The sequence below is a fragment of the Phyllostomus discolor genome, chromosome 1 (genome assembly GCF_004126475.2).
Source record: "Phyllostomus discolor isolate MPI-MPIP mPhyDis1 chromosome 1, mPhyDis1.pri.v3, whole genome shotgun sequence".
NCBI lineage: Eukaryota > Metazoa > Chordata > Mammalia > Chiroptera > Phyllostomidae > Phyllostomus > Phyllostomus discolor.
This window is the reverse complement of record NC_040903.2, coordinates 174770871-174793662: the sequence shown is the minus strand read 5'-3', so window position 1 is coordinate 174793662 and position 22792 is coordinate 174770871. Positions and strand designations below refer to the sequence as shown.

Sequence of the window (22792 nt, the reverse complement as noted above, 5' to 3'; positions counted from 1 at the left end):
TCCCAACTGACAACAGAAGAGGAGTGAGGAACAATCACTTGGTGACACTGGGCTTCCGTTTCCTATTCTATAACATGGAGAGAAAATCCCTACCTGACTCACCCACTAGTTGTCTGTCAGAAATAAAATGAAGTCATCAGTATGAACCTGCTTTGGAAAACTAAAACTACCGTATAAATAGGAAGCACGTGACACATAAGCTTCCAATGAGGTGTCTCCCTGGAATAGTCGGGATGCCAGGAGTATTGTGGAAGGAAACCACTAGAAAGAAAATCTTGAAAAGTCCAACATCCACATATTGGCTAAAGCTGGCAGAGGGAGCAAGAACTAACTGGCCTATTGGCTTAGCTGTCCCTTGGAGCTAAGCTATTAAACCTGAGTTCCTGAAAGTACCTTCTGTCAAACATCCCAGAGGATACAAAGGAATCCACACAGTGTAACGAAGCCACGTGAGCACCTTCCAATCCATGTCAATGCAGCAGAGCATGTAGAAGGGGTACCTGTTGAAAATAAGGATTCAGTGTGAAAAGCCACTTTGGGTTCTGAAGGCAGCTCTACAACACCATTCAAACAGAACCATTTCACAACTCGCCACACGCTTCTTCTTCCGAACAGTAGTGTAACCCTGAGCTATCTACCCATAAATTCCCATCATGCTCCTCCCCCAATCTTCAAAGCATGTGAACTCTCTTGAATGAGATACCAAGTGTATGTCTCAAAGGAACCCTCTTTGGAATAGTTGAGTATGTGGAATGGATGCTCAGAAGCTTTTTGGCTTCATTCCTAGTTCCCATCAAAATTCCAAGTACTGCATTTTTTGGACTATAAGACGCACCCTCCTGCCCCGCCCCAAATTTGGGAGGAATAATGGTTGTTACTGCTGCTGTTGAGTTCTGTTTACATTTACATTGGTGAAGTATTATATTATTTTTGTTATTAGATATTTTACTACATTTTTTGCTTCAAAATTTTTTTTCCTATTTTCCTCCTCTAAAACCTAGGTGCATCTTACAGTCCGAAAAATAGGGTAGATAAGGATGACAGACACTATCTCTGGACAAATGAATGCCATCGAGATACGTATACAAAAGTATAGTTAAGTATACCGAAGACCTTTAACCTTGAATCATACATAGGAATATATGGTCTGGTAGAGAAGAATACATCTACTTTAATTGAATTTTTTTAAAGACGTTTACTTTATTGACAACTAAGAATGGAAGAATCAGATAAGAGATCAATTTAAACTTCAAAAATCTTGTAGTAAAAGATCCATTTCTACCATCCCTTCTAGAAGGCTGGTCTTCACTAACCCCCACAACCTGGACTCCTCCTTCAGCCCCACATTCCTTCAGCCCTTCATGAATTCTTCTGTGTGCAATGAGCCCTTTCTTCCCAACCAGACAGCAAGAGCCTGAAGGGTAAAACAGGTCTTTCATTTCCCTGGAGCCCTCCCTCTGCTCACAGTGGCCAGTGTTACGATCCAAAGACTGCTTAAAAAAACACTCTGCCTCACTTTTGAGGAGCACACACATCCAGTTACCACTCTCCACAGATGGAACCTGCACCCCAAACCAAATGAGACTCTGGATGAGACAGCAGCTCTCTGAAAAGAAAGCTGATCCAAAGGAGACGCATTCAAACAGCATCCTAGCGTTTCTACCCACCTGAAAATTTCAACTGTGCTCCATATGTAAAACACAAAGAAAACACAGCTTTGTTCTGCATTTCTTCCAGGGTGCCAAAGATGATAAACAAAATGAAATTTCTTCCTAAAAGCTGTTAAAAGGACCCGAGAGAGAGAAAAAAGTTTAAAAATATATGTTTAAAACCATATATATGTGTCATCTGAAACCTAACCCAGCTAGATTCAAGGTAAACAGAAAAAAACTAGCTCAAATGGTTTAATCCTCTGCCCTAGTTTTGAAACAAGTTAATACCCAAGCCAGTCTTTCTGGATAAGAATGTGTGTGTGTATAAATACATAATCATAAATAGTATATTTTTTAAAAATATACACACATTCCAACACTGTTTCAAGGATACTGCCAAATGAACATTTGTGTTTGCATAACCCAAGTTAAGAAGTAGAACATTTTGTAAGACACCCACCCCCACCATGTACATAACTACTATCTTATGTTAACCATTCTGTTCTGCTTATGTATGTATTTCTAAACAGTAGAGTGTTTCACTTGGCCTGTTTTTACATGTGCTGAAATCATACTGTGTGTACCGTTCTGTGACTTCTTACTCAATGTGAGGTTCCCAAGACTCACCCCCAGGAATCTCGTGGCACTGTCCCACTCCTGGGGCTGCCTTCACACCGATTTCTACATGCATGGCACTCGCTGGAGCCTTGCAACATGATGCTGAACCTAGGAATCCTGGCCCTAGAAATTCTACCCTACTTCTTATCTGTACTAGTCATTGACATAAAAAATATATATTACTAGCCTGGCTGGCGTAGCTCAGTGGATTGAGCGCAGGCTGGGAACCAAAGTGTCCCAGGTTCGATTCCCAGCCAGGGTACATTCCTGGGTTGCAGGCCATAACCCCCAGCAACTGCACATTGATGTTTCTCTCTCTCTCTCTATCTCCCTCCCTTCCCTCTCTAAAAAATAAATAAAAATAAAAAAAATTTAAAAAATATATATATATATTACTCCATATTAGTAGGTCACTCACTACTCCCTTTTTATTCTTTAAACAAAGTAGCCGCTTCCCAGGGCAGAAAAGCTGGATATAACAAAGCTATTGTATTAACACCCTTTACCAGGCAACTGATACTACTGGCATGTCAGCACTGGTATACCACAAAAGGGTAAAATGATCAACACTACTCCTGAAAGACTAACCAGTAATCAATCACCTGGCTCCCCCGTGTCTGCGTAGGCAATATTTAATGGCGTGTAATCATACAGCTGGGAAAGGAAAGGAGGATGCAAGGCTTTGACGCCCCATTCCTGCTAACAACCTTCCAAATACTAGGGAAAGACGGAGATGCGCTGGGGGGAGGGGTCCCCACAGGAGCCAGAACATCCTGCTTCATATACGAAAGTCCCACAGTAGACAGAGTCACTAGTTATGATACTGCCTTCATCTACCCAAGATGGGAGGAGACCAAGGTCTCTCTAAGAAGATTGAGGTGGGAGTTTCTCCTGCCTGGGAATCAAGTGTCCCTAGCTTTACTAGTATAACTGATTTCATAAAGATGTTATAATGAAATCAACCTGAAGGGGCGACAGTTTACTTCAGAAAATATTTCTGAGGCTTAAATATATCCTCCTCGTTCAGATAAAACAGTGCTTTTCCTGTGCTGATAGATAGGTATTTTTACTAACTGAGACTTCTCATCAAGTTGTGGCACACCTCCAAAATAACACTGACATCTTTCATTCTCCACCCTCGAGGTCAACTATCCAGTACCTGGGTAAGAGAGGGCACCACTGGGGACTTAGTGACTCCGATCGCTGCATTGATAGTTTCCACCACCGACAGCATCTGGCAGAAATACATCATGTCAGCCATGGTGTGGAAAGTGTCATAGAAGGACTCTGTGGGACAAAGGTACATTGAGGTAAACAAATTGGCAAATTCCAACAGAATTCTTTCTCAAACTATGTAACTCGTTACATGAAAGAAATTTTAAGAAAGGTAAATAACTACCCAGTTAGATTCAAGTTTACTAACCAACCAGCTGGAGGAAAGCAGGACTGCAGGATCATGAGCCCTCAACCCCACTGGTTACCAGAAAGTTAACACACAAACCCTGCGTGCACCTCTCACCGTACAGGGCGAGGAAGAAAGCACCCTCAGCTCCATTCAGTTATTACGTGCTGAAAAACCTATGTGTCGCGCAAAGCGATAATGCCTTTCAGCTCCATTACCTCATTTAATTTAAAGCTAGAACTGTATCCCATATACTGAATGCAATCTAGCCTTTCACAATCTCAAAAATTGTACAACCATCCACCAATAGAGAGGTACAAAAGTACTGAATGAAATTAACTTTCAAAAGCCTTAATTGTGCTTATATATGTAATCCCGATTATCCTTATTCTGAGAATCTACCCAAACTAAAAAAAATCTAAAATGAAGAAGAACTCAAGAAACAAGACTGCTCTCTGCAACACTTCTCAATGCATTAAAGTAGGAACTGTCTAAATGTCCAAGGGCATGGGAAGTTTGAGAAAACTACAGTATATCCACTTCATGGGTATTACATAACAATTTGAAATAACAGTTATTGCTTACATGAGGTCAGCAAATGTGGCATCAATTCCAAGTGGTCCATAATGTAAAATCCTTTATTTTCCACACTGATCCCACCTGACCTCCTGAATCCCTACATTCCTCTTTGCAGTGTTTCTCAACCAGGACACCACTGGCACTTGGGCTAGGGCAATGCCTGTCCTGCACATCGCAGAAAGTGCAGGACTCTCGGCTGCCTGCTAAATCCAAGCAGTGCTTCCAAGCATCTGGCAGAGTCAGGACAGTTACCAACGAACAGGTGCTGCAGGAGCCTCAAAGAGTACAGTTTAAATACCAGATGAATCAGAGACGCCCCTGCAAAAACTGAAGAAACCCTCTAAAGTATTTTTGCGGAAATGATTCATTTTATAGTTCTGTTATAAAGTCAAACGTGAAAAGAAGAATCGTATATACTGCTAACGTATAATTTTACCAGAAAAATCCCACCAATAAGTAGCTCAAAATTTAACTAACTACTTTCTTTATACAAACTAATGCAAAATTACAATTTAAATTTTGCTATGTATAAAATAAAGTTCAGCCCTGGCTGGTGCATCTCAGTGGATTGAGCGTGGGCCTGCAAACCAAAAGGTTGCTGGTTCGATTCCCAGTCAGGGCACATGCCGGGTTGTAGGCCAGATCCCCAGTAGGGGATGTGTGAGACACAGCCACACATTGATGTTTCTCTCCCTGTCCTTCCCTTCTCCTCTCTATAAAACTAAAAATAAATAAAATTAAAAAATTAAAAATAAAGTTCATAAAGTTTCATGCCCTCCTTTCAAGATAAAAAACCAATCCAACCTTTTTATTATCATTTACAATGACTTTTGGTACCCTTTCAAGGGGAACTCACTGTAAGTGGCATTTCTCCTTTAAAAAGTGAGGACCTCTCATACTAGAGAGCTGTAACTTAGGGTGTGGCACACAGTAAACAAAAATTAGATCTTGTGGTCTTTGCCTCTAATTTTACAGGAAATTGATCCTTGTTCCAATTCAGGAATATTAATCTGATTTCTAAAGTGACAGTTATAAAGAATATTAGTAACATTGAACTGCTATATATTGTTTTAAAAACAAGATGTAAAATTGCACGTAGAGTATGATAATAATTTTTAATGGTAGGAGAACAAAACTAACAGGCAATGTACAGATTATAGTGACGGACAGTGGCTGATTCACCCCTCCTCCTTCTTCCACACCCCCACCCATTTCCCCATGTCACAAACTTTCTTAAATTGCTACATTTAAGTTTATGATTTGAAAAAAAAATTTGAAACTAGGAGAAGGCACTCATATGTGAATGGAACATGGATTTAAATTGTGGTAGTAGCACATACTCTCCCTGGGCAGTATACACCAAAACCCTTAAAAAAAATCTGTCCTCCAATCTCACAATTCCACTTTAGGAACTGTTCTCAGGGAAGTTAGTTACGTGGGAAAGACGCCAGGGACCAAGAATCTGTTGCTCTCAGAGTTGTGATTATGGTAGAGTTTTTTGTTTTAAGTCTTTATTTTCTGATTTTTTTCTGTAACACATTTTATAGTTAGGAAAAAATTCAAAATTAATAAAAAGGTATTACTTAATAGAGACCTAAACAAGCTCAAACAAGAGTTTCTATATAAACCCAAGAGTCTGCTGCTTTTTCCTTCGCATACGAAGTTCAGCAAATACATGTTTATATGAGAAAACAAGTACATGTGTCGAATCTGCCATTTGGCAACATCCTTTATTCAAAAGGAGAAAACTGCTAAGGTCAAACTGTGACCCTGGGTACCAAGCCCCAACCACTCTCTGAGGACTGATAAGAGAAGAATTAAACCAGCAGCTCCACTCCAGTAGGTGGTTAGGAAGGGGCTCTGAGCCAAAACAGCAATTACAAATCCGGGCAGCTTACTTTCAACACGTGACCCAGACAACTTGGCAGCTTTTGGGCTGCACCACCTAACACCCAGCAGGCTTGCGTGACAACACACAGAATCAGTCTAACGGCGGCGGCGTAGGTTTAAACTGTGATTTGCATAATTTCAAGGTGTTAAGAAGGCTGGAAAAAACGTGCATGTCTTTCAAATGATTCTAGAGCTAACTACAATTCACCTCCTACAAACCTAGGATGGAAAAACTTAGGAGTGAAGAATAAAACAGTCCACAGAATTTTTTCCCTCTCTTTAAATAGTTTATATTTTCCACTATACTTATGTTTTTCCTCATATTTATTTCACAAAATACAGGAAAAAATATTAATTCCACACAAACCATTTGAAATGGTGCATTTCCTTTTACATGTATTGGTTCATTTTCTCCTTTTTGCCAGGTGTGAGCAAACTGGAAGAACAAATGTGTATGTTACTTCTTTAGCCTATCATCAGTATTCTTCTGTGTTCCAACAAACTCTTTAAATGCTTTATGTGTTTGACAACATGCCACTGACAGAATACTCCAAATCAGTCCCTCAGTGGACATTTAGGTAGCTTCTACTTTGTTATTATATAAATAATGCCATAATGTCTATCTTTTTAAAAAGCTGCTCGTGTAGTTTCAATTCTTTCTTTAGAAGATGGTTCCAGAAATGAGATTACCAGGTTCAAGGACATAAACAGTTAAGGTTCTAGACTCTGCCAAATGATTTCCCAAGAGCTGTACCCTCACAGTAGCCACTGGTGTGACTATTTTAACATATGTCCTACTGACTTAGGTATCTTTTTTAACTTTGCAAAATTGATAACAAAAATGCCTCATTTTATTTTTTATTTTCTTCATCATTACTGAGTTAAATATTTTTTCAATATATTAAATTAGTTTTATTTCCTCTTATGAATTTCCTATAGATAATTTTGTTTATTGAGCTATTTGGTGGAGTTTTCACATTTTTTAAAGACTTTATTTCTTTACTTTTAGATAGGGGAAGGAGGAAGAAAGAGGGGAGAGAAACATCGTGTATGGTTGCCTCTCACACATCCCCAACTGGGAACCCAGCCCACAACCCAGGCATGTGCCTGACTGGGAAGTGAACCAGAGACCTTTCAGTTCGCAGGCCGGCACTCATCCACTGAGCCACACCAGCCAGGGCAGTTTCACATTTTTAAATCAATTGTGCAAGTTCTCTTTACGTAAAGAAATCAACCCTTCCTTCTGGTAGTTGTTGCAATTTTCCACCAACCCTCATCCCCCACTGCTAACTTCAAAAATACTTTTAATCTTTAATGCTCTCTTGGCTGGGGTGTTTTTAGATTATACGGAACTTAAATACTTTTATTATAGTCACAATATATTGACATTTTCCTTTAATGATTCTTCCAACACTTCTTAGAAAAGCCTAATCTTCCACATGAGATTTTTATAACATTTATTTGTATCTCCTATTATGGTTAAACTTTTCATAATTCTTAAATCCTTTGGCGGAATTTATTTTTGTATACAGTATGAGGAAGAAGAGTCAGAGTCCTGCACTGGCTGGTTGTGGCTCAGTGGACTGAGCACTAGCATGTGAACTGAAGGGTCACCAGTTCAGTTCCCAGTCAGGGCACGTGTCTGGGTTGTAGGCCAGGTCCCCAGTGGGTGGGGTGGGGGGTGTGAGAAGCAACCACACATTGATGTTTCTCTCCCTCTCTTTCTCTCTGTAAAGATAATGAATAAGGTCTTTAAATAAATAAATAATAAATAAATAAATGCTCAGTTAGTGAATAGAGAAAGGGATGCTAGCCCAAGATATGTCCCTGGTGGGCTGTGTGGACACAGACCATTTCTTGGCCATCTCTACACCCATTTCCTCACCTGTGAAACAGACCGGAGATCAGCCCGCCTATTTCCGTGGCCATGGGAAGTAACAGGTGTGAAAGTACAATGAAGAGCATGAAGAGCTACGCAAATACGGGGGGTTATTACTAACTCCAAAGGCAGAGAGGTATCAGCTTTGACGAGCAGTGGGCCAATCTACTAAAAAACGAAAACTAGCGTTAAATTGGGTACTTGCCTTTTCCGAAGATTAAGAACCGCACAGTCATGTTGACAAACATCCAGGAGTATCCCAAGACTGCACAAGATTATACATGAACAGGTACCCTTTCTTCAAGCTTACAAGAGCTGAAAAGCGAAGCAAGGCAGCATGTTACAATCAGGAGTCACAGTCACAGCAGGAGAGGGGTGTGCAGGACACAGTGGTGTCTGTCACTCCACCCCTTTCCTACTTGGGTGCCCCAAGATCCCACATCAAGACCTGGCCCCAGTCTGCACCAGTCTGGCTCCTGGTCCCACAGATAAGGAAAAATTATGAGGAACACTGTACTCCAAGGCATGTTTTCAGTGGTCTTTCCCCTTAGAGCCTTGAGGGATAAGTATACAGACATAAATCCCAAAAGGAGAATATATCTTAGGAGGCAATTAAGGTAGTGGGGGAAAGCTACTCAGGTCCTGTCAGGTTAATATAATCTACAGTTACTTCTCTGGAATTTTTAAGGTCATACAGGACAAACCAGGTCAGAGAGAGAAAGAATAATGAAAGAATTCTGATATTCGATCATATATCACTCAACAAGCATTAATTGAACACCTACAATGTCCAAGTTCTGAAGGAGCACTACTGGATTCAAAGACTTATAATCTAAAACCCATAATACAAGATAGAGTGACAGGTAATGTCTTGTGAAATTTCAAGGTGAGGAAATGACATTAGGCTGGGGGAAGTGGGAATCTGGCAAGTCTCTGATCTGGGCTTTGGAGATGGGTAGGATGAGGATATACTAAAGGAGGAAAATTACAAACTGAAAGGCAAGAGAATAAGGGACATTCATTTTGTCTTCAGCCTAAGGTTTGTGAAGACTCGGCTGATGAGAGTGAGAGAAGGAATGAGGAACTTAAAGTCATGGTTGAGTCAAAGGGGAAGGATACAGGAAAGGATCATTCTTAAGACAAGAGCTATGGGGTTCAGACCCTGCTGCCACAGATACACCTCTACACCACACACTGCTTTCACACTCGGCCGATGCTCAGATAAACACACTGAATAGTGGTGTGCTAGCAAAATCAGTCTTATTCTAAGGGGCCAAAAAGCCAGACTTTTAACATTTCACTAATTTTTTTCTTTAAAACTATAAAGGTTTATTATACTTCCCTATCCTAAAGAACTTCTTTCATCAGGAAAATTTATGAATTTAGATAAAACAATTAAAGCTTTATCTAACAACCTAAAAATCCACATATAAGCATTTTTTTTAAGTTTATCCCTCTGAAACCAAAAATTAATTTAAATGTCAGATGGCACCCTAGCTGATATAGCTCAATGGATTGAGTGCAGGCCTGCGAACCAAAGGGTCACTGGTTCAATTCCCAGTCAGGGCACATGCCTGGATTGTGGGCCAGATCCCTAGTAGGGGGTGTGCAAGAGACAACCACACATTGACATTTCTCTCCCTCTCTTTCTCCCTCCTTTCCCCTCTCTCCAAAAACAAAGAAATATAATACAAAAGATAAATAGATAAATTTTAGGTGGACTTTCATGTTGTTATTCTTTACCTCCACTGTTTCCCCTCCTTTATTTTTCTAAGAAATATTTCTCTAAATTAGTAGCTATTCATATCTGTTTAGAGAGCAATGAAACCTCCTTTTCAAGGGAAACTTGATTGACAACACCAATATGTAAAACACAAAAGCAGAGTTGCTGTGACTAAAGTCCAACTGCTCAGTTGGCCTACGCGTCTGAAGCATCTCTGGGCACTGCTGGGGCATCCTGAAACAAAGTCTGAAAACCACTGCTCCGCAACTGCCCACTTCCCCATTTATGGCAGGCCGAATAAGCACCACTAGAACCTGAAAGAGTATGAACAAATGAGGAGCCGTCTTTTATTGTTTTTCAGCATTAGTGTTAACTTACAGGCTTTCACAGCCCTCCCTCGAATGTAAGCTCTCAGAGCGCAGGTGTTAGGACAAATTCATCGGCTCCACACTCAGGGGACCAGCACAATGCTTGCGCTGCAGCAAGAGTTCAATGGCTAGCTGTCAAAGGTAATCTGTGTCACCCAGAAGATAATACACTTACAGAAATTCTTGTTTATAAGTGGCTGGACAGACAGAAATAGCAATGGATTTGTTAAGGCTGACAATCACACCTATCTGTGTCACAATCCTTAAGATTTTGGGTGGGAGAAAAACACCAGGCTGGAGGGAGGAGAGCCATGGTCCTAGGTGATATTTTCCCATGTCCATGCAGCACACACATGCTGCCCCCTAACACTAGGCTAGTCCAAGAGATGAAGGTTCTGCCGCACTGCTACACCAACCTGGTATTCTCAGATGATGTTAGGCTCCGAACCCTAGGGAAACAATAAAAGTAGGGCTTCTAACGTGGGTGTGCACAGTGTAAGCCCTGGACACTGAGGCTTGCCCATCGACTCACCTACACCGCATCAGCTCTCCTACCACATCACACTCACCCACACCCACCTCTGCCACAAGTTAACTGGTAACTACCACAGCAGCGCAGGCAACTTACTTTCAGGGGAGCCTTCGCTTTCAATTCTGAGTTTATTCAGGTGTTCTTCTTCCTAGAATTTGGACAAAAGTTTTCCAAGAACACAAGTTAGAACTTCCAGATGCTTGCCAAAGTCCACATGCTGGAGAAGTGATCTGACCCCCTGAAAGCTACCTCCTCCAGCTGCCTTCATGCTTCTTTGGGAAAATGTCTTAGTTCGTGGAGTCAAAATGCCTGACTCCTCCTAACTACCTAAGTAGTGTTAGCATCACAGAACGCCCATTGAAGGCTCACAGACTAGGCCGATCAGCTGGCTTCCATCTACAAAGCGGGTAAGCTTGAAATCTTAGAGCTGGAAAGACATCCAGAATTGTCACTGCCATAGGAACAAAACAGAAATTTAAGGCAGAAAGCAGATTTTTATTTTATTTTTTAACACCCCTAGATTTTTGGAATAATTTTTCCAGAATCCAAAATCATGTCTCCACCTCAGTATGAGCTCATATTAATATATATAGATGGTTAATATATAGATGGTTGCACGTAGAAACATTTATGACATATGGCTGGGCACCGCTGGTATGCACACACACAGCTCGTCGTTCTGTCAGCTGCGAGGGCCCAGCCGCGAGGGCCCAGCCGCGAGGGCAGTACCTCGTAGCAGTAAGCATACCTGAGCCCAGATCTCGGTTTCCACTACCGTTTTTCCCTAATAAAAGAACAGAGTTCCCTGGCTGGCGTAGCTCAGTGGATTGAGCGTAGGCTGCGAACCAAAGCATCACAGGTTCGATTCCCAGTCAGGGCACATGCCTGGGCTGCAGGCCACGGCCCACAGCAACCACATATTGATGTTTCTGTCTCTCTCTCTCTCTTTCTCCCTCCCTTCCCTCTCTAAAAATAAATAAATAAAATCTTTTTTAAAAATCTTAAAAAAAAACAGAGTTCCTTGAAAAATGGCTGATTCTAGGACTGGAGCAGAGAATATACAAAATAAGCCTGGAGCAGTTCATACTGCCAGAAATTAAGGAGGAGTGGAAGTGGAGCAGGAGGGAGGGAGGACAGGAGGGCGAGAGGGGGAACGAGCCCCTAAATGATGGAGCCTTGAGCTTTGTCAAAGGGACGTGAGAGCCAGCTGAAAGAGTTCTAATGGCCAAAGCTGGAACAATCTGAGCAACAAAATAAATAACATAGTATGGAATTATAACCAAACTATAAAATAAATATTCATGTCCACACTGGTATTTTTTAAATGACTAAATAAATGGGAGAGAATAATCTCGAATGCAGAATAATTCCTAATAGAGTGTGCAGATACTCCACCCTGAATGGGAAGCATAACTCCCCACGCCTCGAGCGTGGGCAGTGCATAGTGACGTCCCCCGAAGAGTGCAGTATGGAAAGGGGGGAGTGGCGTCACAGTGAAGAAACCTGACACACACTACCTCAGCCACACGAGCAAGGCCAGTATCAACAGTGACACGTCACAGAACGTACCGTGACATGGCATGTACGAATGACACCTCTCAAGTCTTCCTCCCCCCAAACCAATCACCCAAGTCTAATCACGGGGGAGGAAAAACCAAACAAATCCCTTGGAGGTTCAGTGTATAAAACGGATGACCACGTCACCAGGTCATTAACTGAATTTATAACTCTGTTATTAATTCTATCAGATCCTGATAAGTATCTGAGGTGGCTGAAATAACTCGAGTTCCTCATGATTTCTGTCCAGATCCCGGGGTGCTTACTGACCTTGGCTCTGAGCTCCATTTCCGCATCAGACTCGTCCAGCCAGCGGTCAAAGTCGGGGGCCAGAAATAGTGGACGCTTCTCCTGCTTGGTGAGCCGCTCCCACCACTGACTCACCTTCTTCTGTACCGTAATGTTTACCTGCCTCTGGGTCAGTTTGTAAACAGGCTGAGAGAGAAATGAGAATGTGAGGATGCCTTCTCCTTCCCACCCCCCAGTCCTGCCCCTGAAACTGTCCCAAGCCAGTGTGAGTACACAAAGAAGCGGCAGGGTGGGCTTACTCCCCTTCCTTCTCTGTTCCTACTAGTCCTGACACCAAGAGAACATCTGGAGTCCAGACCAAGGACTGGTACAGGGAATATCTGGGAAGAACATCACTGTCTTTCTGATTCTGCCAATGAATGACACAGGAGGAGATCGAGATGAGAAAGGCAGATGGTCCTGGTCATCCCAGATGAAACTAGACGAATCTCCTGCCAGATCTACGACATGCAAGACACTACATCCAATCACTGTCAAGGGCATCCTCACCTTTCCTCCCATAAGGACAACTGAATTCAAACGATCGGTGGTCCCTGGCACAGACAGTCCTTGTTTTAGAAAGGTCTGATCAGGGCCAGACCTGCCCCAGAGAAGATATGACTTTTTCACAACAGTCGGCCTAGGGAGTCTTCCCAAGCTAAACTCAAATTCTTAGAGGCTGTTCCAGTTCATTATTCTTCTCCATGGCCTCTCCCTTTGCCTCCAAAGCAAGACCCCTGACAAGTTCTCCACCGCTTGAACAACGGCTGACTATTGAAACAACCAAAACAACTGAAACCCCCTGCAAACAGAGGTCAATGTGCGCAGAAATCAGAGTGTAATTCCAGAAACCGACCTACGCCGTGTGTTAGATTCTCTCCCCTCCTATTCCAGAAGCTTCCTCAAGCTCTGAGAGACAGGAAACTGCAGTGTATGTTCAGCATTCTTTCTAAAGATCAACTGTCTCAGCCTTTTCTGATTTCTAATGAAAGCAGCCCCCTGGCTCGGCTTCACCTGCCCTGTGTAGCTCTGCTCTCCACAGGTGCCACACTCCTCTCTGTCATCGCTGAAAAAACTGAGTATCAGAGCTGGAAAACACCCTAGGGATCACTAACCCAATCTTTCATTTAACACATGAGGAAACTGGAAGTCAAGGAAGTGAAGGGACTTGTGCAAACTGCTAATAAGTGGCAGAGGACTTCCACATCGCTTTACAGCTAAAACATGTTCCAAATGAAAGAATTACATTTTCCTTTGGTTTTTGTCTTCTTTCCTACCACCCCTGCTCCCCATTTCACTAAAGGGCTAATGTTTGTTTCCTAAAATAGGAAGGGAAGAACATACCTCTGGCTTCACAAGTTCTAAGAACTCCAGGTAAAACTCATAGACGTTGTCTCCTTTGGCGCCATGTCCCTGAGCTATAAGGAAAGAAACTCGGGTTACTGCAAAGCTCAGCAGAAAAGGCCATCCAAAAGCTCCCTGCAGCTCTTTCACAAGTATGCAAATATGAACAGGTCCTGCCGGAATGGGTGAGCACCTGTGAGAAGAGCTACTCCACAGCCAGCTAAGGGGAAGCTGGACAAACACTGATCTCCATTTGTCCTTCTGACGGTCAGTTCCAGGATGTTTACTCAATCTTCCACATGGCCCTGGCGACACCCAATGCAAATAACAGGCAGGAAAAAGAATACTGAAAGCATGGCCCGAGGTATCACATAGATATAAGTCTAACATTTACTTTGGTACTGAGTCCAAAGCAGAGAAGAAGCAGGTTAAGGGCAGTTGCAGGATACAGAAATGCTGGATTGTCTCAAAGACTCTGGACCTAACACCTCCCAACCAGGGGGAGAAAATGGAGATGCTGACTTCTCCCTTAGCACATCCCAAATGCAACAAAAAGGAGATGAACAATCTTCTCAGCTCATTCCTAAGGACAAATGGCAGTGGGAGCAAAGGGCTGGGGTTGGCCATTCCGCCGTCCCTGGGCCCTGACAGGGCTCCCTCCCCCAAGCAAGCCGTGCCCAGTGCCGGTGCCTGCGGACACCCTGCCCCTCCGACTGACTTGTCTGTCAGTTCGGCTCTCTTCCCTCATCTAGCCACACGCAGTAAAACCTGCCTGATATTTGCTGCAGGTAGCTGTCGTCCCCTAAGACCATAAATTCCTGAAAATAGGATAGTCTATGAGCTCCGAGTGGCAAGATACACTTTCATCACTCTGACTTCCTTTCAAATGTGTAACTCCTAAAAATAATAAAACAAAACAAAATAAAATAAAATAAAAAATAAAATACCTGAGCTGCTGCCACCACTGCTCTCATCTTGAAAAGTAGATACAAAAATCAGGTGAGTACATTAAGGCAGATGGAATCTCATGTAAAACAGAAATTAGTCAATGTTCCATAACCCCAGTCACTTAGCAATGACATTCCAAGACACTAGTACAAAGAGAATAAGGAGAATCACACCCGTTGGGTTAACAATGAATCCAGACCTACCCTGAGGCAAAGCACCAAGTGTGCTGATGAACTGAGGAGACAGGAGAGGGAGGCAGATTCACAGAATCAAGACCGTCAGCTGGAAAAGCTTTACATGTCACCTAGAGTAAGCTTTCTCAAACTGGTCTGTAAGTGTAATATCAGGGAGCCACACAGACTCATTGAGAAAATTTCTGTGTGTTTTTTTTTAATTTCATTATATGCTTTCAAAAAAAATCATTTAGATCAGCGGCTCCCAACCTTTTTGGCACCGGGGACCAATTTGAAGGAAGACAATTTTTCCCAGGGGGCGGGAGGACAAGAGGCAAATCTCACACAGTAATGAGAGTGCAGCTTCACTCGCCTCGCCCCTCACCTGCCATACGGGTCCAGCTCCTAACAGCCACGGACTACAGCCCAGCAGTCAGGGCCTTGATCTAGATAGCCACCTTATAAGCAAGCACTACCACACAAGTTCAGTGGCCATGTCTGCATCTGTTTGCAGCTTCGATGAAGCCAAGTATCACTTTAAGTGACCATATTTAACTCCTAACATGTGTCTCAACCTGGGGCTGTAACCCTGGAGGACGCTGAGGACATAATCTCAAATGTCTGTGGGTCCTCAAGTTTGAGAAACACAGCTTAAACCCAACACCCTATTTTATATTCATAGGTCCAGAGAAGTCAAAAAGTTGTCTGAGGTAGTAGCAGAACAAGAGCTAAAAGACAGAACTCCTTATTTCTAGCCCAGGATTCTTTTTTGCTATATCTACTGTCTCTCCAAGGGGAGAGCAGGATTTTAAACAAATTCTTTGACTTTTTTAACCACGTATTTCAAAACAATCTAGTTTACCCCAAGAGTATCAGAGAGGTATGCATAAATAGAAAATGAATAAGACAAATACATAAAAATAAAAAGAAACCACCACTATGCTTCTTCAACTGTGTAGGGGGCTGGGAGCATCTGCCCGGATACTGACCTTTGAAATGCAGTACATTTTCAGTGATGCTGATGGCAGGATTCTGTGAAAAGAGACCAAGGATGCGAGAAGGGGATTTTAATGAGGAGAAAAATGGAAATAAAACCAGGGGCTTACTTCCCTCTATCCTTCCCCCTTGGGGACTCAACCTCCTAACCTGTGCCGCCCCCAGAACATACATTTAGTCATTTACTCACATCTGTGTGTAGGATTTCTCTCTGTCTATCTGCACCCATCTGAGATCGTAGCCTACTTCAAGAAGGGCCCTGAACTGCTCTAACGGTGCAGAAGCATCAGACACTAAGCCAATCCATTCTGATAACTGCAAACAGTGCAAGGTGCGGGGGAGGGGTGTTATAGGGAAATACACAGATCTCTAAGACTCAGTCCCTGAGCCGTGGAGGCAGGGAATCTAGTGGAACAGATGAGTCATTTCCAGTGAGAAGACATCAAATAGCATCAAATAACATACACTCAAGACCAAAAGAGTTGTAACCAGCACTAAGTGTTACAGTTCAGTCCACACGCACAATGGGAACAGAATGGGTGGGGAAAGCTGCACCAAACGTAAGACCTGTGTTCCAACATGAAGAACAAATTAACTCCAGCAGGCAGAGGGAAGGGCTGTGGATGAAAACGAAACATGCAGTGCCTTAACCTCAGGCTCCACACTCAACCTCCATCCAAAGGAAGACTAAAAAAGACTGAAATTCTCTAAATTGTTCATTTCTTTGTTCCCAGAGCATTAAATTTAGCAGAATAATTTAAAGTCAAACTACTTAACTCTTTGTCCAGTGGATGAGAAACAACTCACCTCCTACCTCCCAGCTCAAAGTGAGTAAGAAAGAAAAGCAGCATGTTTTCAGTGCCATAATTAGTTCATTTAAATCTCCTGTAGGCTCCGCTCTCTGAGCTCCATCACACGTCAAAGGAAACCAACAGGACAGACGACAGGCTGGAGACGGAGCATACCACCCTGCGGTGGGGGCCGGCATGTTCTATTCAGAGCCAAGCGCGTTCGGAAAAGGGAAATAACAAGGACTTGGGCTTTGGGGAGCATTGGAGCCAAGCTTTACGGTGAGACCCTCCCCAGTGGGCGTGTAGATTTTGGGCTGAGAAGCTCACCCAAAGAGGGTAATAATCTAGGTGATCTCTGTGGCAGGAAGTGGGAATTAGGGAACCAAATCAAAAAAGGCTACACTTCCAGGGATACGGTTCCTCAGCACGGGGAAACAGGGTTTTGATGTCAATATTATTGTGAAAGCTGGAGTTCTGGGATGTCTTGGAAGTAAGTTCCCTACCTAGGTCACTTCTTCCCCAACTCCGTCTCCCATACCCTAATTCATGTGGAAGGAAACGTGGAGGTTGGAGGCCCAGTTTACTCTCCTCGGACAGACAAATGTGTGCAACCAAGGCCTGAGGGGCTAGCCACAGCACAGGTCCCGGAGTGCACTCAGCACTTTTAGGAGCCAGACCTCAGATGCCAAGTCAGCAAGAAGGGCAGCTCCTACCCAGCAGGGCACTGGGCATTTCGGGTTCAGCTCCTCTGAAGGTGGTGGCAGTGGAGGGTATTTCAGTTAAAAATGCTTATGCCAGAAACAAGTTCAAAATTGGAATGAGACCCTGAAGCAACAAAAAACTAACATTTTGCCCTGGCCAGTGTGGCTCAGTTGGTTGGAGCATCAGCCTATAACCGAAAGGTTACGGGTTCAATTTCCCGTCAGGGCACATACCTAGGTTGCGGGTTTGATGCCTGGTCCTGGCACATACAGGAGGCAACCAATCGATGTTTCTCTCTCACATCGAAGAATCTCTCTCCCTCCCTCCCTCTCTAACAAAGCAATAATAAAAATCCCCTGGGATGAGGATTAAAAAATTAACACCTACATTTATAAGAACGATTGGCCTATACTCTCTTTCTTTATCTGCCTCATGAATTAGAGAGTGTTACCTCTCTCTGTCTCTCTATCTCTACTTTTCCTCTCCCCCGGCCCCCGCTGGAAATGTAAGTACAAGTCTGGGGGGCAGTCAGCCTTCAAGACGACCCCTCAGTGAGCCTCGGCCCCTGGTATTTACACCCCGTGTAGTCCCCTTCTCCTAACTGACGTCAGATGTAATCTGAGTAACTGACAAAACACAGTGGAGACAACAGTGTGACTTCTGAGGGCAGGTCGTAAGTCACTGAAGCTTCCATCCAGGCCCCTTGGACCGTTCGCTCTGGGCCCACGCCATGAGGAGACTCAAGCAGACCTGTGTGGAGGCCCACCTGGAAAACTAACTTGTGGACGTCAATCTGCCGCCAAGGTGAGGGAGACAGCCTTGAGGTGAGCATCCCGGGCTGTCACACGACGCACCTCTGACTACAGCCGGCGCGGAGAGATCCTGAGCCACCACCACCCTGTCCTTCTTGAGGGACCCACAGAAACCAGGAGATGATAACTGACTGTTGTTGTTTTAAACCACTACATTTTGGGGCGATTTGTTATGCAGCAATAGATAACTAACAAAATTACTTCTATAAATGTTTGGTAGAGTCAATTGTGAAGCCATTCAAACCTGGGAATTTCCTTTTGTGGGAAGATGTTTTTTACTACTGATTAATTTGTCATTGTGCTATTTAGGTTTTCCATCTCTTTGGTAGAAACCATCTTTACTTTCTAGGAATTTATCCATTTTATCTGACATAAATTCTGTATTCTCTTTGCTTTGTAGTGTTTCTAGCTTCTATGGTTAAGTCTTTTTCATTACTGATATGGTTTGTCTTAATCTTATCAAGAGGTTTTCATTGTTTTTTCAAGAACTTTCTGCTTTTTATTTCCTCCAACTTTGAGAGAATTTGCCTTTTTTTCTAACTTCTTGAAACTGACTCAGAGACCATTAACCTTCAGGCTTCATTCTTTTCTTTTAATTAATAATGTAAATATAACCATTTAAAAATATAAATTTCCTGCCAACTCCTACTTTGGCTGCATCCCTCAAGCTCTGAATGTAGTAGTTGCTTCATCACTCACTCTAAAATATTTTCTGATTTCCACCATTGATTTTTTCCCTGAAACATGGGTACTGAGAAGTGTTTCTTAACTGCCAAACACAGGATTTTCTAGTTATGTTATTAATTTCTACCTCAAGTACACAGTGGTCAAAGAACATTAATGCTCTGTATGATTTGAATCCTTTCATATCTGGATACTTGCTTGAGGAAGCAGTATATAGTAAAATTCTGTGATGTTCTGAGTAAACTTAAAAAGAATGCATATTTTGGAATTATTAGATGGGATGTTCTATATATACTTATTGGGTTTACTGATAATTATTTGTTCATGTAATCTGTTTTTATGGAATTTTGTCTTATTCTATCAATTACTGAAAAATCACACTATTTTAAACTTGTCTATTTCTCCTTGTACTTCTGTTAATTTCCATATTATAGAGGCCATGTTACTAGTTATATATAAGTTTAATATTGTTATGCCATCCTGGTGAATTGAAACTTCAATCATTATAAACTTCCCATACCTTGTCAGCTCTAAAAACACATGTTTGCTTAGGACTCTTATCTGATCAATCAACGTGGCTACAGCACAAGGATCTGCATTTTCGTCTGCCAGGCACCTAGACGCCCTATCAGTTTAGACTACTTTCAACTAAATTCATGGCTTGAGGGTTTTTGGGTCTCCAAAGTTGTGTAAATCTGGGCTGCAGAATCTTTTGAGAGCCAACTAACAGTTTTAAGTCCTGGAGGACCTTTTCCGCTACTTTGTTCAGTGCCGGTGTATATGGGGGTAGGAAGGTGGTGTGGTTTTACCTCTAATTCCCCCTTCTTCTACAGGTGCGTGGCCCTCTGAAGTACAGTTAGTGGGGAAAGAAGGGTTTCCTATTACACAGTGCATCTCTGGTGGGACTGGATCTTACTTCTGCCCCCTGCACTCTGTCAGGCTGTCGAAACCAAAGTTCAAGTTCATGCAGTTGAGTAAATGTTCTCATGGCAAAAACAATTTCAGAATTCAGCCTACCTCTGTGAGTTCCCACTTTATTTTCTAATTTGTTGACTCCATGATGATTTTTAGATTTATATTGAACACTTCTAGTTATTTTTAGCAGAAAAGCTGATTTGCTCAACTTAGCCCATGTTTTACTAGAAGTTTAATTGTGCTTTTGCTTATGAAAAGAGAAGTGAATAAGGAAAGAGTAAAAGGTGTCTGAAGTCAAATGGACTTGGTACAAATCCTAGTCGTATCATACTTATTCCCTTCGTTCCCTTTCAAATCCATGGCAACTGTCATCATTTTTTAGAGAAACAATAAACCCCCTTATTTCACAAGATCGTTGTGACAACTATAATAACACATACAGTCTGGCATCTAGTAAGCACTCACGTCATGGTTGCTTTTTTCCCCTCTGACTAGAATGCTCTTCTAAGCTCCCATCTCTATTCACCTTTCAAAGTCCAGATCAAATTGTTGCCAGTGGGCATGGGGTCCTTTTGCAGTCGCAAGAAAAGCATTTGGGAGACTCACACACAAGAGAATGAGGTGCAGTGGTGAGGTGTATTGGAACAGAAATGGAAAGCTGCCCCCAGGTTCCCAGTGTCTCATCTCTGTCTATCCCACCATGGAAAAAGTCCTGCCTTGTCTTCATCAGGCCCAGAAACAGGGCCAGTGTCCAGAAATTTTGTTCCATGCCAAAGCTTAGTCCAGTGCAGCCTTTGTTCCTGTCTGGCTGATGCAAGTCTCTGTTCCCGGCTGCACTCTGGCCAGCGCTTGAAGCCTGCACTTGGAGTCTGCCCAGCTGCCGGGCCGCAGGAGGTTGCTAGGCCCACATGGCTGCTATGGAGAGACAATGCATGAGCCTACGAACCAATACATATGGGAAGGGAGGGGAGGGGGAGACAGAGAGAGAGGGAGGGAGAGATCTTGCCTTTATTAAGCTGATTATATTATCTTGGGCTTGGGAAGGACCAGGCACTCTTTTAAACTAACCAATCAACTTCCCAATCCTTTGAGGGCTGCTGTTGGGTCCTCCCCCTAACGAAACCATATCCTAGACCTTGGGGTAGAGGGGTGTTGTGGGTCCCTTACCAATCCTTTTCATAGGCTGCACAGACAGGCCTCTATGGTCACCACTTTGGCTCCTACTGCGCAAGCCTCAAAGTAGAAGGACCTCCCCCTGCACCATTGTGGCTTCTACCAGGCATGTGCCCAGCAGAGGAATTTCCCCTTTACTGTTTTATTCCTCCCCCCAACTCACCATGTGGGCCAGTGGACCAGTTGTACCCTGGGGAGATTGGAAAGCCAGTCTTTCCGTTGTTAATCCACTTGGCAGGAAGGTGGGGGGAAATGCTGTAGTACCCTGGGGAGTTGTGAAGCTGCAGCTCCCTAGTTTATTGTACATAATAATGTCTGATTCCCTTTGCTTCCTTCCTTTGTTAATATCTAGCTACCTACACTAACAAAATGTTAATTGCTCTTCCCACCTACTCACTTCCAACATCAAAATTAATAGCATTCTTACTACCTTGTCTTCACTTTTACTATAATACTTATCACACTGTGCTGTAATTACTGTTCATTGCTTTATCTGCTCCTCTAGAATTGAGTTCTCTGATGGTAGGGACTGTGTCTTACTAATCTCTGAATCCCTAATGCCTCAATTACTATTTAATAAAATGAAATTAAGTCAATTCACTCCATTTTCACAATTTCAGACAGAACAAGAATCCCATGAACTATCTGCTACCTAACTCTTTAGACAGTGGTTTCCTTTCTAGTTCAAATCGTTAGTATTTATCTTTGCTGGCATGTGTGATTAACATTTATGCAGAAAAGACTTACAAAGTGAGTGTGAGACTCGCTGAACTCCCTGGTACCTGGCACTGTGCCTGTACCATCGTGGGGACTCAACAGAGATCCAATCATTTGATGACTTAACTGCTTTATGAGTGTTCTTGCACTGTGGTTCTGAACAGCTTAGGCTTATTTAATTTTTGTTATAAAATATTTCAGGCAATTGGTCACACAGAAAAGCTGAGCAAGCACCACTGCACCTATCATCTATCAGCATTTTGCTTTACCTGCATCAGGTTTTTCCCCCAAAGAAATGAAACAGATACGGGCACAATTTCACAATTCCCCAATCCCACTGCCCTCGCTTTCTCTCAGACACACCCATCCCACGGGTACCCACCATTCCAAAACTGGAGCTTATCACCCCAGCCATAGCTCTTCATTCACTTACAACGTGTTGGGCATTCTTTATTACACAAAGTTTTATGTTACATGCGACACACATGGTTTCATAGTATCTATAATAGAATTCTTCAATTTGCTTTCTAGTTTATATTTCTGAGCTTTATCGTTCTAGATATGAGCTGTTCTGTTTCATTTATTTTAGCTGTTGCAACAGTGTGCCATTGTTAATACACCACAACCTATCCATTCTCCTGTTGATAAGAATCAAGATGGCTTTGAAACTTTTTGCTGCAACCCTGGCTGGTGGGGCTCAGTAGGTTGAGCACCAGCCTACAAACGTAAAGGTCACCACCGGTTCTGTATCCAGCCAGGTCCCCCGTTGGGGGCGTGCCGAGAGGCAACCACTCAATGTTGCTCTCCCACTTGGATGTTTCTCTTCCTCTTTCTCCCTTCCTTCCCCTCTCTGAAAAAAAATTCTTTTTGTTGCAATGAACACTCTGTCTCCTTGTACATGAATGGAAGAGCTTCTCTAAAGAGCAAAACGAAGTCATAAGGATATGCACATGCTGAGCTTGACTACATGGTGCCGAACTGCTCTCCAAACCAGCTGCACCAGTTAGCACTCCCACCGCCAACTGCACAGAAACGTCCCGTTGTTGAAC

General features: G+C 42.9%; 1 protein-coding gene across 1 annotated transcript in view; it reads right to left on the bottom strand.

Annotated features, from left to right (window-relative positions):
* The window catches only part of HACD3 (3-hydroxyacyl-CoA dehydratase 3), a 32023-nt gene that overhangs the window by 4487 nt on the left and 4744 nt on the right, over positions 1–22792 (bottom strand). Inside the window, 10 exon segments of the mRNA XM_028507782.2 lie at positions 394–500; positions 1668–1713; positions 1716–1779; positions 3430–3557; positions 8226–8285; positions 8288–8335; positions 10740–10791; positions 12471–12635; positions 13833–13906; positions 15943–15985. Coding sequence (XP_028363583.1) covers positions 394–500; positions 1668–1713; positions 1716–1779; positions 3430–3557; positions 8226–8285; positions 8288–8335; positions 10740–10791; positions 12471–12635; positions 13833–13906; positions 15943–15985 — 787 coding nt within the window.